This window comes from Oncorhynchus gorbuscha, linkage group LG04 (genome assembly GCF_021184085.1).
Source record: "Oncorhynchus gorbuscha isolate QuinsamMale2020 ecotype Even-year linkage group LG04, OgorEven_v1.0, whole genome shotgun sequence".
Taxonomy (NCBI): Eukaryota; Metazoa; Chordata; class Actinopteri; order Salmoniformes; family Salmonidae; genus Oncorhynchus; species Oncorhynchus gorbuscha.
Genome location: NC_060176.1, coordinates 19,102,989 through 19,116,233, shown reverse-complemented (window position 1 = coordinate 19,116,233; position 13,245 = coordinate 19,102,989). Strand labels below are relative to the sequence as shown.

Here is a 13,245-nt window from a genome sequence, read left to right as displayed (position 1 = left end):
GAACCTCATCTTCCTGCATGGGACCAGCTACCACCGGCCTGAGAAGAGACACACATGAAACGAGGGGTTAATACGATAATACGAAGGAAGTAATAATCGATAACAAACCTCGTTTATTCTCCTCAGGACTTTAAATGGCCCTATACACTGCGGACCCAACTTCCGGCAGGGCAAGCGGTGGGGCAGGTTTCGGGTCGAGAGCCAGACCCTGTCCCCAGGTGCAAACACGGGGGCCTCACTGCGGTGACGGTCAGCGCTCTTCTTCTGCCTTATACTCGCTTGACGTAATGACTCTTGGACAGCCCTCCAGGTCTCCTTAGAGCGCTGTACCCACTCCTCCACCGCAGGAGCCTCAGTCTAGCTCTGATGCCACGGTGCCAGGACTGGCTGATACCCCAACACGCACTCAAATGGTGACATGTTGGTAGAGGAGTGGCTTAGTGAGTTCTGGGCTATTTCTGCCCAGGGAATATATCTCGCCCACTCCCCTGGCCGGTCCTGGCAATACGACCGCAGAAACCTACCCACCTCCTGGTTCACTCTCTCCACCTGCCCATTACTCTCCGGGTGATATCCTGAGGTAAGGCTGACCGAGACTCCCAGACGTTCCATAAATGCCCTCCAAACACGGGAGATAAACTGGGGGCCCCGGTCAGAAACTATATCCTCAGGCACCCCGTAGTGCCGGAAGACATGGGTGAAAAGAGCTTCCGCAGTCTGTAGGGCCGTAGGAAGACCGGGCAATGGGATAAGACGGCAGGACTTAGAGAACCGATCCACAACGACCAGGATAGTTGTGTTACCCTGAGAGGGGGGAAGGTCAGTAAGAAAATCCACCGATAGATGGGTCCACGGCCATTGTGGAACGGAAAGAGGTTGTAATTTACCTCTTGGCAGGTGTCTAGGAGCCTTACTCTGGGCGCACACCGAACAGGAGGAAACATAGAATCGCACATCCCTCCTCTAAGTGGGCCATCAGTACTTCCTCTCAAGACCTCTCACTGTCCTAAAAATACCTGGGTGACCCGACGAGGGTAGACAATGAGCCCATCGAATCAATTGATCACGAACAGCCAGCGGCACGTACCTACGACCCTCCGGACACTGTGGAGGCGCAGGTTCCTCCCTTAGCGCCCGCTCGATGTCCGTGTCCACATCCCATACTACTGGCGCCACCAGCTTAGCTGCCGGAATGATGGGAGTAGGATCGATGGACCTGTCCTTAGTGTCATAGAGTCTAGACAGTGCGTCGGCCTTAGTGTTGAGGAAACCTGGTCTATACGAGATAGTGAAACGAAATCTGGTGAAAAACATGGCCCACCTTGCCTGACGAGGATTCAGTCTCCTAGCTGATCGGATATACTCCAGGTTACAGTGGTCAGTCCAGATAAGGAAAGGGTGCTTAGCCCCCTCAAGCCAGTGTCTCCACACCTTCAGGGCCTTAACCATAGCCAACAACTCCCTATCCCCCACATCATAATTCCGCTCCGCTGGCCCGAGTTTCTTCGAAAATAAGGCACAGGGGCGGAGCTTCGGTGGCGCACCCGAACGCTGTGAGAGCACCGCTCCAACCCCAGCCTCGGATGCGTCCACCTCTACTATAAACGCCAAAGAAGGGTCCGGATGCGCCAACACCGGCGCCTCAGTAAACATCGCCTTCAACTTATGAAAAGCTCCGTTCACCTCTGCTGACCACTGTAAACGCACCTGCCCCCCCGTCAGCAGTGAGGTAATATGTATATAATGTACTCTACATCATCGACTGCATCCTTATGTAATACATGTATCACTAGCCACTTTAACTATGCCACTTTGTTTACTTTGTCTACACACTCATCTCATATGTATATACTGTACTCGATACCATCTACTGTATGCTGCTCTGTACCATCACTCATTCATATATCCTTATGTACATATTCCTTATCCCCTTACACTGTGTATAAGACAGTAGTTTTGGAATTGTTAGTTAGATTACTTGTTGGTTATCACTGCATTGTCGGAACTAGAAGCACAAGCATTTCGCTACACTCGCATTAACATCTGCTAACCATGTGTATGTGACAAATAAAATTGGATTTGATTTGATTTGATTTTTAATAGGGGCAGCTACTTGACCAAAACCCCGGATAAACCTCCGGTAGTAATTGGCAAACCCCAAGAACCGCTGCACCTCCTTTACCGTGGTCGGAGTCGGCCAATTACGCACGGCCTTTACGCGTTCACCCTCCATTACCAACCCAGAGTTGGAAATGCGATAACCCAGGAAGGAAACTGATTGTTTGGCAAACTCACATTTCTCCGCCTTCACATACAGGTCATGCTCCAGCAGTCGTCTAAGAACCTTGCGCACAAGAGATACATGCGCAGTGCATGTAGCGGAGTAGATCAAAATATTGTCAATATACACCACTACACCCTGTCCGTGCAGGTCTCTGAGAATCTCATCCACGAAGGATTGAAATATAGCTGGAGCATTCTTTAAACCGTATGGCATGACGAGGTACTCATAATGGCCAGAAGTAGTGCTAAATGCAGTTTTCCACTCATCTCCCTCCCGAATACGCACCAAATTATAAGCACTCCTGAGATCCAGTTTAGTGAAGAACTGCGCTCCGTGAAATGATTCCACTGCCATAGCAATGAGAGGTAGTGGGTAACTAAAACCCACTGTGATGGAATTTAGACCTCTATAATCAATACACGGACGTAAACCACCATCTTTTTTCTTCACAAAAAAGAAACTCGAAGAGACAGGTGACATGTAGGGCCGAATGTACCCCTTTCCCAGAGCCTCGGTGATATAAGATTCCATAGCCACCTTCTCCTCCTGGGACAAAGGATACACATGACTCCTGGGGAGTGCAGCGTTACCCAGGAGGTTTATCACACAATCCCCCTGCCTATGGGGTGGTAATTGGGTCTCCTTCTTTTTACTGAAAACGATAGCCAAATCATCATACTCAGCTGGAATGCGCACGGTGGAAACCTGGTCTGGACTCTCCACCGTTGTCGCACCGATGGAAACCCCTACACACCTGCCTGAACACTCATCAGACCACCCCTGTAGAGTTCCCTGTTTCCACGAAATCGTAGGATTATGAATAGCTAGCCAGGGAATCCCAAGTACAACTGGAAACGCAGGTGAATCGATAAGGAACAAACTAATTCGCTCCTTGTGATTCCCCTGCGTAATCATCTCCAACGAAATTGTGGCTTTCCTCACCAGCCCTGACCCTAATGGTCGACTATCTAAAGAGTGCACGGTAAAAAGGGGGTCTACTTTTACTAACGGAATCCTCAACCTCTGAGCGAGTCCGCGATCTATAAAGTTTCCAGCTGCGCCTGAATCTACCAGTGCCTTATGCTGGAGAGAAGGAGAATAATTAAGGAAACAAATTAATAGGAACATGTGACCAACAGGAAACTCTGGGAGAGTGTGGTGCTTACTCACCTGGGGTGACCGAGGAGTGTTCTGCCTGCCTTCTCGATTCCCAGATGAATTCCTCCAGCACCGACCAGACGTGTGCCCTCTCCGGCCACAACTGGTGCAGGAGGAGCTTCCTCCTCCGTTCTCCCTAGACGCGGTCCCTCCTAGCTCCATCGGGATAGGAGCAGGAGGGTCAGGAGGTAGAACTGACAGGACCCTTTCAGAACGTCCGCGAGCAGCTAGCAGATGGTCCAACCGGATCGACAGGTCTATCAGTCCATCCAGGCTAAGTGTAGTATCCCGACAGGCCAGCTCCCTACAGACGTCCTCTCTCAGGCTACATCTGTAATGGTCTATCAGGGCCCTGTCGTTCCACCCTGCTCCAGCGGCCAAGGTCAGGAACTCCAGCGTGAAGTCCTGCGCGCTCCTCGTCCCCTGTCGGAGATGGAACAATCTCTCACCCGCTGCTCGACTTTCTGGAGGGTGATCGAACACGGCCCTGAAACGGGTAGTTGTCCCTCGCTGATTTGGGCCCGTTCCAGACCGCATTAGCCCACTCCAGGGCTCTACCGGTAAGGCATGTGATGAGGACTCACACTCTCTCCTCCTCCGAGGGAGCCGGCCGAATGGTGGCCAGGTAGAGGTCTAGTTGAAGCAGGAATCCCTGGCACCCCGTCGCTGCTCCATCGTACTCCCTCGGAGGCGTAATGCGCAGAGCGCTGGAACCGGATCCAGACGGGGGAGATGGTAGAGTTGCTGGTGGGAGGGTCGGTGGGGTAGTAGGGAGACCATTCCTCTCCCAACGATCCATCCTCTCCATCATCTGATCAATCGCTGATCCTAGGCGCTGGAGGATGGACGTGTGATGAAGGACTCTCTCCTCCATAGTGGGAAGAGGAGTGGTCGCTGCTCCTGCTGACTCCATAAGTGGTGCGGGCTTCTGTTACGATAAATGAGTTAGGAGGTGTGGAGTCAGGCGCAGAGAGCAAAAGATGTGGGAAAAAACACGCTTTAATGTCCGGAAACATAACATGAACAAAAGTACGGAAACAAATGATCAGAAATATAAACGGACAGCGTGAAACCCAAATGCAAACAAAAATACACTCAAACAACAAAACAGACGAACAAGCCCGCACGAAACAGAAGCGGGCTGAACAAACTATATATAACCCTACCCTAACAACCAAACAAGAAACAGGTGATACCAATTAGACAGAACTAAAGGAACACAGAACAACGGATCGGCGATAGCTAGTAGACCGGCGACGACGACCGCCGAGCGCCACCTGAACAAGAAGGGGAGTCACCTTCAGTAATATTCGTGACACTGGGGGATTCACTAAACACAAATGCTTCGTTTGTAAATTATATATGAGTGTTGGAGTGTGCCCCTCGCCATCCGTAAATTTAAAAAACAAGAAAATAGTGCAGTCTGGTTTGCTTAATATCAGGAATTTGAAATTAAATATACTTTTACTTTTTATACTTAAATACATTTTAGCAATTACATTTACATTTGATACTTAAGTATATTTAAAACAAAACACTTTTAGACTTTTACTCAAGTAGTATTTTACTGGGTGACTTTTACTTGAGTCTATTGAAGTATCTTTACTTTTACTCAAGTATCACAATTGGGTACTTTTTCCACCACTTGAAAAAGTTAATCCATTCTTCTCTCGCTAAAAAAATGGGTGCCAGGGAGCCTAGCGGTTAAGAGCATTGAGCCAGTAACTAAAAGGTTGCTGGTTAGAATCCCCAAGCCAACGAGGTGAAAAATCTGTCAAAGTGCGCTTTGAGCAAGGCACTTAACCCTAATTGCTCCTGTAAATCGCTCTGAATAAGAGTGTCTGCTCAATGACTAAACTGTCAACTGTAAAACTGTAATAAATATCTCTCCCTATTTTCTGAATCACTCTTGTAACAGGGAGGGGCATGTAGCCTAAACACGCACACATACTGGCAAAGATGTTCAGCTTTCAGGCAGACACTTGAACACGTTTCTGAGTTACAGAGTGAGGGATTTGCATAGGAGCTTTTTTTGTTATGGGACCAGAAATAAATGCCTGAATCGTAAAATAACATTATTAACCAGTTCATGCTTTTAAAATAACAGTTCTGTTATGGAACAATATGGATCACTTTCGTTCTTGGTTTAGTTTCTGTTCCTTGAAAAATGTCATTATTTTAGTTTTCTGTTCTGTTCCCTGAACCGGTTCCAACTCCTGATATACAGTATACTGTATATGACAAAATACTTGTCAAAAGGTCCTTCAGGCTAAAAATACTTTCAGGCTTTTCAGTGCTGCATTTCCAAGGTATTACAGAAAAAAACACGTGCTAGTTGTTCTTTCCCCCATCAGGGTCAGACAGTTTGTACTCTTCTCATGGTGTCAGGGAGTGTATGACACGTGTATGACTTAGCTCTAGCCATAGTCCTCTTACCAAATACCAATTAATATTGGACATCGACAGTGACACTGTATCATTGAGAAGACACTGTTTAAGTAATGAGAAACCGCAGTGAAGCATTTAACAGCACATGACCTGCCTGCTGAAGTTTAATTACGCCGCTCCCTGCTCTGGACCGTCTCCGTGCCCTCTCCCTGGGGGGCGCCGCAAATAATAGAGAGATGGGAAGCAATCTATCTCTCTGTGTGTGTGTGTGTGTGTGTGTGTGTGTGTGTGTGTGTGTGTGTGTGTGTGTGTGTGTGTGTGTGTGTGTGTGTGTGTGTGTGTGTGTGTGTGTGTGTGTGTGTGTGTGTGTGTGTGTGTGTGTGTGTGTGTGTGTGTGTGTGTGTGTGTGTGTGTGTGTGTGCGCCAAGATGAATCAACATTTCAGCCTGCCTGGTGTGTCTCCTTGGGTGAGGGAGGAGTGAAGCATCATCTTTCTTTGTTGTTGTTTTCCCTCTATTTAAACATTTATTTTGACTTATGTCTGAATTGCATGGATCAACACGAAGCACCACTGCCACTGCAAATGCACCGTTTTTGGAACGGAACTGGTTGCCTCGCATTAAATATTTAAGCCCTGGATCTGCAATTATTTCTCCCAAACGCGTTAGATGCGCTGGGCTTTGTAGGTTTTGACTCCATTATCTGGCAGCTATTCCTAGCATCCAGGACCAGACTGGCTGCTCCAGGGGGAGGCAAGGCCAACCAACCCAAGCCCACCATGCAGCCATAGGGAGTTTGTTACCAAACATGAGTTAGTCATTCATGAAATGAATTGATGTAAGAGGAGCACCAGGGATATGTCACTCCCCTCTCTCTCTCTCTCTCTCTCTCTCTCTCTCTCTCTCTCTCTCTCTCTCTCTCTCTCTCTCTCTCTCTCTCTCTCAGCCCTACCAAACAGGAAGTGAGAGAGAGTGAGGATTTCCAAGAAACAAACACCAAGGGGCAAAGGGGGGTGGACACTCTCTCAGTGTTTTCTGTATTGATGACTGTACTGCAGATGTATGTGTGTAAGCTCATTAACGTCCTGTACAGTACATGCTTGTCATCAGTAATACTATGCATTATTAATATACACTCAGTAGTCTGTGCCTGTTCACTAACTGTAGGATCAGCTTGCTCTGGAGAGCCTAATATGGGCATTGCGTGTGGCATGTTGTGGATGGATTGCTGGGCAGAAATACAGCAAACCAGGGGAAGGGGACATATAATGTGACTGCAGTATTCAAGCCAAAGGACGCATGGAGCATAGCCAGGCCCAGTCACTGGTCGGTCCTCTGGGCTCACGCACACACACACACACACACACACAATAACCCGCCACTGTGGGGCTGCATTCAGACTCTCCTATCTGGACAGCATCTAGAAGACCCCCTCCCTCCCCAGATTGGGTGTGTTATTGTGTTAGTATAGGTCATTCTTGTGTAATTACTGTGTGTCTGGTTGAACTGCAGCCCTCCTGGATAGTGCAGCACAGTTACATCAGTAAAATGGCTGTACAGTGGCTGGAGATGTCCATTAGACCCTGGTGCTTGTCAAGAGGCAGCTTTGATCATACCTCTAACATGGTTCACTCTTCCTTCAAGTGAGCTGTGGCGGGGTTGAGGGAGGGGGAAGGGGTGGGGGTTGGGGTGGTGGAGGAGGAAAGAATCAACTGTTCGCTGAGCCGGCTCCTCTTAATCTCTAGGCCCTTAAAGTCCAGGCTGGAAAGAAGAGCTTTCTGGTACCCAGGCTTCTGCTCTGAGCCCTGTCTCTGCCTATATCCCTATTCATGTCTCAGTCCCTGTCTCTATCTCTGTCCCCTATTCCTGTCTTAGTCCCTGTCTCGTGTCCCTGACCCTGACCCTGTCCTTGTCTCAGTCCCTGTCTCTGTGGAAAAGCAGACTGAAGAGCTGCCAAATGGCTGCCCTGACTGAGTGAATCATTGAGGGGGGTTGGCAGTGGAGTCGCAGGTAATCCCCTCGCCCCTTAACCCATTTTAACACTCCTCCTAGAGAAGGTGGGAAGGGAAAAGGACTGAATGAATCTATTCTGTAAGACTTTATTAAAGTCACTGAGCTACACTGAGCTACTTTTGAATTAAGCTAGCAGTTCCCCCATGCAGAATCTAACAGATCTAACAGCAGCAGTGTATAACAGTCAATTACTGCTGTTAGCATTGGAGGAAGAAGGAGACGCGATGAGAAGTGACACAACACCAGCTATGGTGATGGCTAAACCAGACACTCCCCGACCTCTCTCCACATCATAGGCCAGTGTGTATTTCCCTATGCTAATGCTGGGAGGGTGGGAGCGAGCGCGGTGTGTCATGGGGAATCAGGCTGCCCGGTGCAGATGTTTCAAAGGTTAGAGAGTGTCCTCTCAGAGGGCCTGTGGATTGCCAGGGGCGATGGAGATAGGAGCTGACAGGAGAGAACCAGAGTCCAGGTGAGGCTCCCCAGACCAGGCCAGAGGACACTGATACCTCACCATGGGAGACCCAGCTCGTACACACACACACATACACACACACACACACACACACACACACACACACACACACACACACACACACACACACACACACACACACACACACACACACACACACACACACACACACACACACACACACACACACACACACACACACACACACACACACACACACACACACACACACACAGAGTCTTCCCAAGACCAACCCCCATCATTTCCCAGTCATTTCCCAAACCCTTCCAATGTGAGCCAGCCAGTTATGTGTGTTGTGTAACCAAGGTCATACTGTACTGCACAACAGCAAATCAAATTAAGGGAGTCAGTGCAACAAAGGAAGATACAAAACATTTATAATAAAGGGGCCAGTGTAAATAGTCTGGGTGGCTATTTGATCAACTGTTCAGCAGTCTTATGGCTTAGGGGTATAAGCTTTTCAGGAGCATTTTGGTCCCAGACTTGGCGCTCTGGTACCGCTTGCCTTGCAGTAGCAGAGAGAACAGTCCATGACTTGAGTAGCTGGAGTCTTTGACAATTTTTAGGGCCTTCCTCTAACACCGCCTGGTATAGAGGTCCCGAGTGGCAGGAAGTTTGGTTCCAGTGAGGTACTGTGCCGTACACACTACCCTCTGTAGAACCTTGCGGTTGGATGTCGAGTAGTTTCCATACCAAGCAGTGATGCAGCCAGTTAAGATGCTCTCAATGGTGCAGCTGTAGAACTTTTTGAGGATCTAAGGGCCCAAGCCAAATCTTTTCAGCGTCCTTAGGGGGAAGAGGTGTTGTCATGCCCTCTTCACGGCTGTGTTGGTATGTTTGGACCATGATAGGTCCTTAGTGATGTGGACACCGAGGAACTTGAAGCTCTCGACCTGCACCACTACAGCCCCATTGATGCAGTCCACAATACCGCAATAAGCTCCTTTGTCTTGCCTACATTGAGGGATAGGTTGTTGTCCTGGCACCACACTGCCAGGTCTCTGACCTCCTCCCTATAGGCTGTCTCATCGTCGTCGGTGATCAGGCTTCCCACAGTCGCGTCATCCGCAAACTTAATGATGGCGTTGGAGTCGTGCACAGCATCCTTCCTGTTTCTCCCATTTAACAAGGCATCCGATTTTAATTGGAGCAATTACATTTTAATGACCACATTGTCATTAAATGTGTTCATGCTGTACTCCAAGCATTTCACTCAAACTTTGAAATAAAATGTTCTTATTGAAGTTGCTGAACAAGTGTTCCAGCACGATTACCAAAGAAAGCAGCAGGAGCAGCTAAGACAGACGAGAGAAGGAAACACGCCACTACAACGTACACGCAGACCTGGGCAAAGTAAGCCTGTTCAGTGGTTTCATGCAGGATTTTTGTACTTTTGCATCAGACTGTAAAAGTGAGTCAGCGTAGAGATTAAACCAGTCATACATCATTTGACTGTTAATGATGTACTACCAAGAGGGGTTTGTGCTTGAGCAGGATAGAACAGAGGTCACAGTGCCTTTAGATGCACCATCGAATAAATGTTAGTTTCATAGCCGACGTAGGCTGTCAGCAAAATCAATTAGTCAATTACAATTAGTGCTTCGGGACTTTCACGGTACAGCAGAGCAGCAATGTTTAAACAGAAAGAACCACGTGAGGATGTTTGCCTTTAAAGTCAATAGCTTATTAGCAATAATACCTATGGATAGGGAGCGACATATTTCCTCAAATATGACCAGGCATGTTTAATGACTCTCATCTTTAGTTCTGACATGGGTCCAACTCAGTGTTCCTCCGTTAGGGTCGCAGGGTTTGTCCCTCCATTTATCCCTGGTTCTCCAGGATTGAGTGTTAATCTCTCATTGTTTAGCGTTGAGCTCTAGCTGCTACTCATTGCTCCATGCTGGGTCTTCTACAGTCAAGAGTTCAGATACCAGTGCTAAGAGTCTGGGCTTTACATCCTCTTCTCTTAAGACAGGCAGATAAGGCTGGAAGAAAGGCTCTGCAGCTCAGTGTCTCATCTCAGCAGTGCTGGTTTCAGCCAGAAAGCCATGAGGCAAAAGGATTTAACACAGCCAGGCAGGGCAGGACACTCCTCTCCAGAGGGGATTACTGGGAGCAGAGCAGGCCTGCAGAAAACGGACCCCCAACACCGGCAGAGCCATGGTTGACCTGGGAGCACGCACACACAAACACACAAATGGGGTTACCAGCAGCGCAGACACACACAACTCCCCCTCACACACACACACACACACACAGGATGAGCTGCACATGTTGTTTTTCATTAGGGCAGTCATGGTCAGGGACAAGGAGGCTTTGGCTGGCTGGGTATCTGGCTGCACTAGAGAGAAGGCAGAAGCCCTCATCCTCTCTAACCCGCCATGCACCGTACAATACACAGAGAGGCAGTATGAGAGGGGGGAGCGAGAGAGAAAAACAGATTAGTGAGAAGTGAGATTCAAAGTGATATGATGGAAGAGGGATTCCTAGTAAATGTTACATAGGGAGCAGGAGAAAGGCAGTTCATTTTGCACCAACTTAGAATTGAAAAGAAGAGTGGCGTTGGAAAAGGCTTTTTCTGAGAAAGACTAAGTGTTATAGTGGGATTGGGACTGAGAGTTGGAGAGTAGATGGAAGTGAGAGTCGGAGAGTGGCCCACAAGTGGGATGTATGTGATTGTGACAGAAAAGCACATGGCACGCATACAGTAAATTCACACACACACACTCACACACACACACAAACAACATACACACACCCGCGGCAGACACACGGCATAGGGGTGCTGTTGGTGTCAGAGCTCCACAGCACGGCTTCCTGCTAAGTGGAACATTATTCTCCTGATCTGGCATGACAGAGGAGGTCTAGCAAACCTCTAAGCTTTCAAAATGGCATTAAGTGCTTCAGCTGTGGATTACAGAAAATTCTAATTTGTAATGCTAAAAAGGAGAGACAACAAAACAGTTCAGCACAGGGGTAGGCATCCCTGGTCCTAGAGGGCCGCAAGCACTTCACATTTTTGACCTAGAAGACCAGGTGTGTTGAATTTAGGCAATCACTGAACTGATCGATGAGCTCAGTTGGTCAGGTGTGGTGCCTAGTTGGAACAAAATCCTGCAGTACCTGCGGCCCTCCAGGAACACGGTTGCCTACCCCTGGTTCATCTTCGTCATCATAAACAGTAAGTGGGACAATAGTGATATTTATCTATTTTTCCCAGCAGCGTGTTCTAATCCCTTCAGGTCTAGTTCACACATGAGAGAATTCAGTCGGGGCGAAACATGTTAAAGGAAACATTAGGTCTTAATAGTTCTGTCAGCCTTCACAGAGATTCCCCTGACTTGTGATAAGAAGTTGAGCAACGTTGGCATAGCATCAGCCCTGCACGACAACAGCATCTCTACCTTCACCATAGTGAACACGTCGTCCTGCCGTGTCGACGTTCCTCTCTTCCTGTGTCCTCTGCAGAGATCTGTCTGTTGACGCGGGGTAGAAGGACAGCCAGCGTCAGAGCGGACACCTACTGCCGTCTGTACTCTCTGTCTGTGGACAACTTCAACGAGGTCCTGGAAGAGTATCCCATGATGAGACGGGCCTTCGAGACCGTGGCTCTGGACCGGCTGGACCGCATAGGTAAGAGACTACATAGCACAGCATGACTTTCAACTCCATATGTGTCACTGTAATTGAGCTGATCGTTACAGCCAATCATCCGCCTCTCCATTGTCAAGTGTTGTGAAGTATGAATGTATTCAAAGACGTGTTACAGTACAGGTAGCACTCTGTACTAAATTGCCACTGGTTAAAATCCCAGATGGAACAAATGAAACGTGTTGTAGTAAATGGATATGGATTGGCTGAGTAAATGACAAAGAGAGTCAGCTGCCAGTCACTGTACTGTACATGGAGGTGTCTGTCTGAGAATCATACACAGATGTGCCACAGCTGAGGAATCCTCTGGAGGGGAGCTGTTTCCAGCGAAGTGAGCAGCCAGCGAAGAGGAGAGGAGGCCACGCAGTCAGTGTTTTTGTATGTTAGTGACCTGCTCAGGGCCAGTTGGACCAGTAGGCCAAGCAAACAGATATGTCATATTAGCTCAGATGTCTCCCCCCCACCCACGCTGGCCTCCACACATCTGGCACCGTGGGCCCTGGCTGCCAGGGAGGAGGGACGGATGGGCACCGCAGAGAGAGGAGAGGAGACACCTCTCTCTATTCTACAGGATATTGTTTTATCATCTCATGTGATAATCTCTCCAGGCAGGGACAGTGATGTAAGTTAAAGAGAGGAAAACCCCATGGTGGTGGTGAGGAACTCACTATATATAGCTCACCTAGTTGACCTAGTGAAAAGTAGTGTATTTAGTTTGGTTAGTAATATAGAATTTACATAACAGACAGTGACAGATAGAATGTCCGATGCTAACAGTACGAGAATGGATCATCTCACATCTGTTGTATTGGCCCTGAAGAACAGGGGAGGTAGGCGTTTGGAATGCAGTAGTTATGGTTAAGTACGTAGAAGACTGGTTCTTTTCATTCTAGCCCCATTTCAGTGATGTGAACAGCATGTGCACTGATATGACACTTCATTCAGTTCTCAGCCAGCCCAGACAAATAAAAGATTCACAATGAACGTCAGCACGCCTCTATCATAACTATCTCTGCATGCTTCATGAAAAATGGCTGCAGGCAGGGGGCTCTTTCTTTGGTGAAAATGGTGTTCACCTTTCGCCAGTCCTCCTGCATAATGAAGTCATTCACACAGTGATGCCCTACTAATTAATTACTGTCTTAATGGACCCTGTGCAATCGGATCAGAGCTGGGCCTGCTACGGCGTCGGGGTCAGGGCTGACCGAGAGACAGCCCCCAGCACTGCTCCCCCTAATCGCCAGCCTCTCATA

General features: G+C 48.3%; 1 protein-coding gene across 1 annotated transcript in view; it reads left to right on the top strand.

Annotated features, from left to right (window-relative positions):
• Positions 1 to 13,245, top strand: part of LOC124033799 (potassium/sodium hyperpolarization-activated cyclic nucleotide-gated channel 4-like) — a 116,645-nt gene that overhangs the window by 94,026 nt on the left and 9,374 nt on the right. Inside the window, exon 7 of the mRNA XM_046346124.1 lies at positions 11,810 to 11,974. Within this exon, the coding sequence (XP_046202080.1) occupies positions 11,810 to 11,974 (165 nt within the window). The remainder of the gene's footprint in view (positions 1 to 11,809; positions 11,975 to 13,245) is intronic.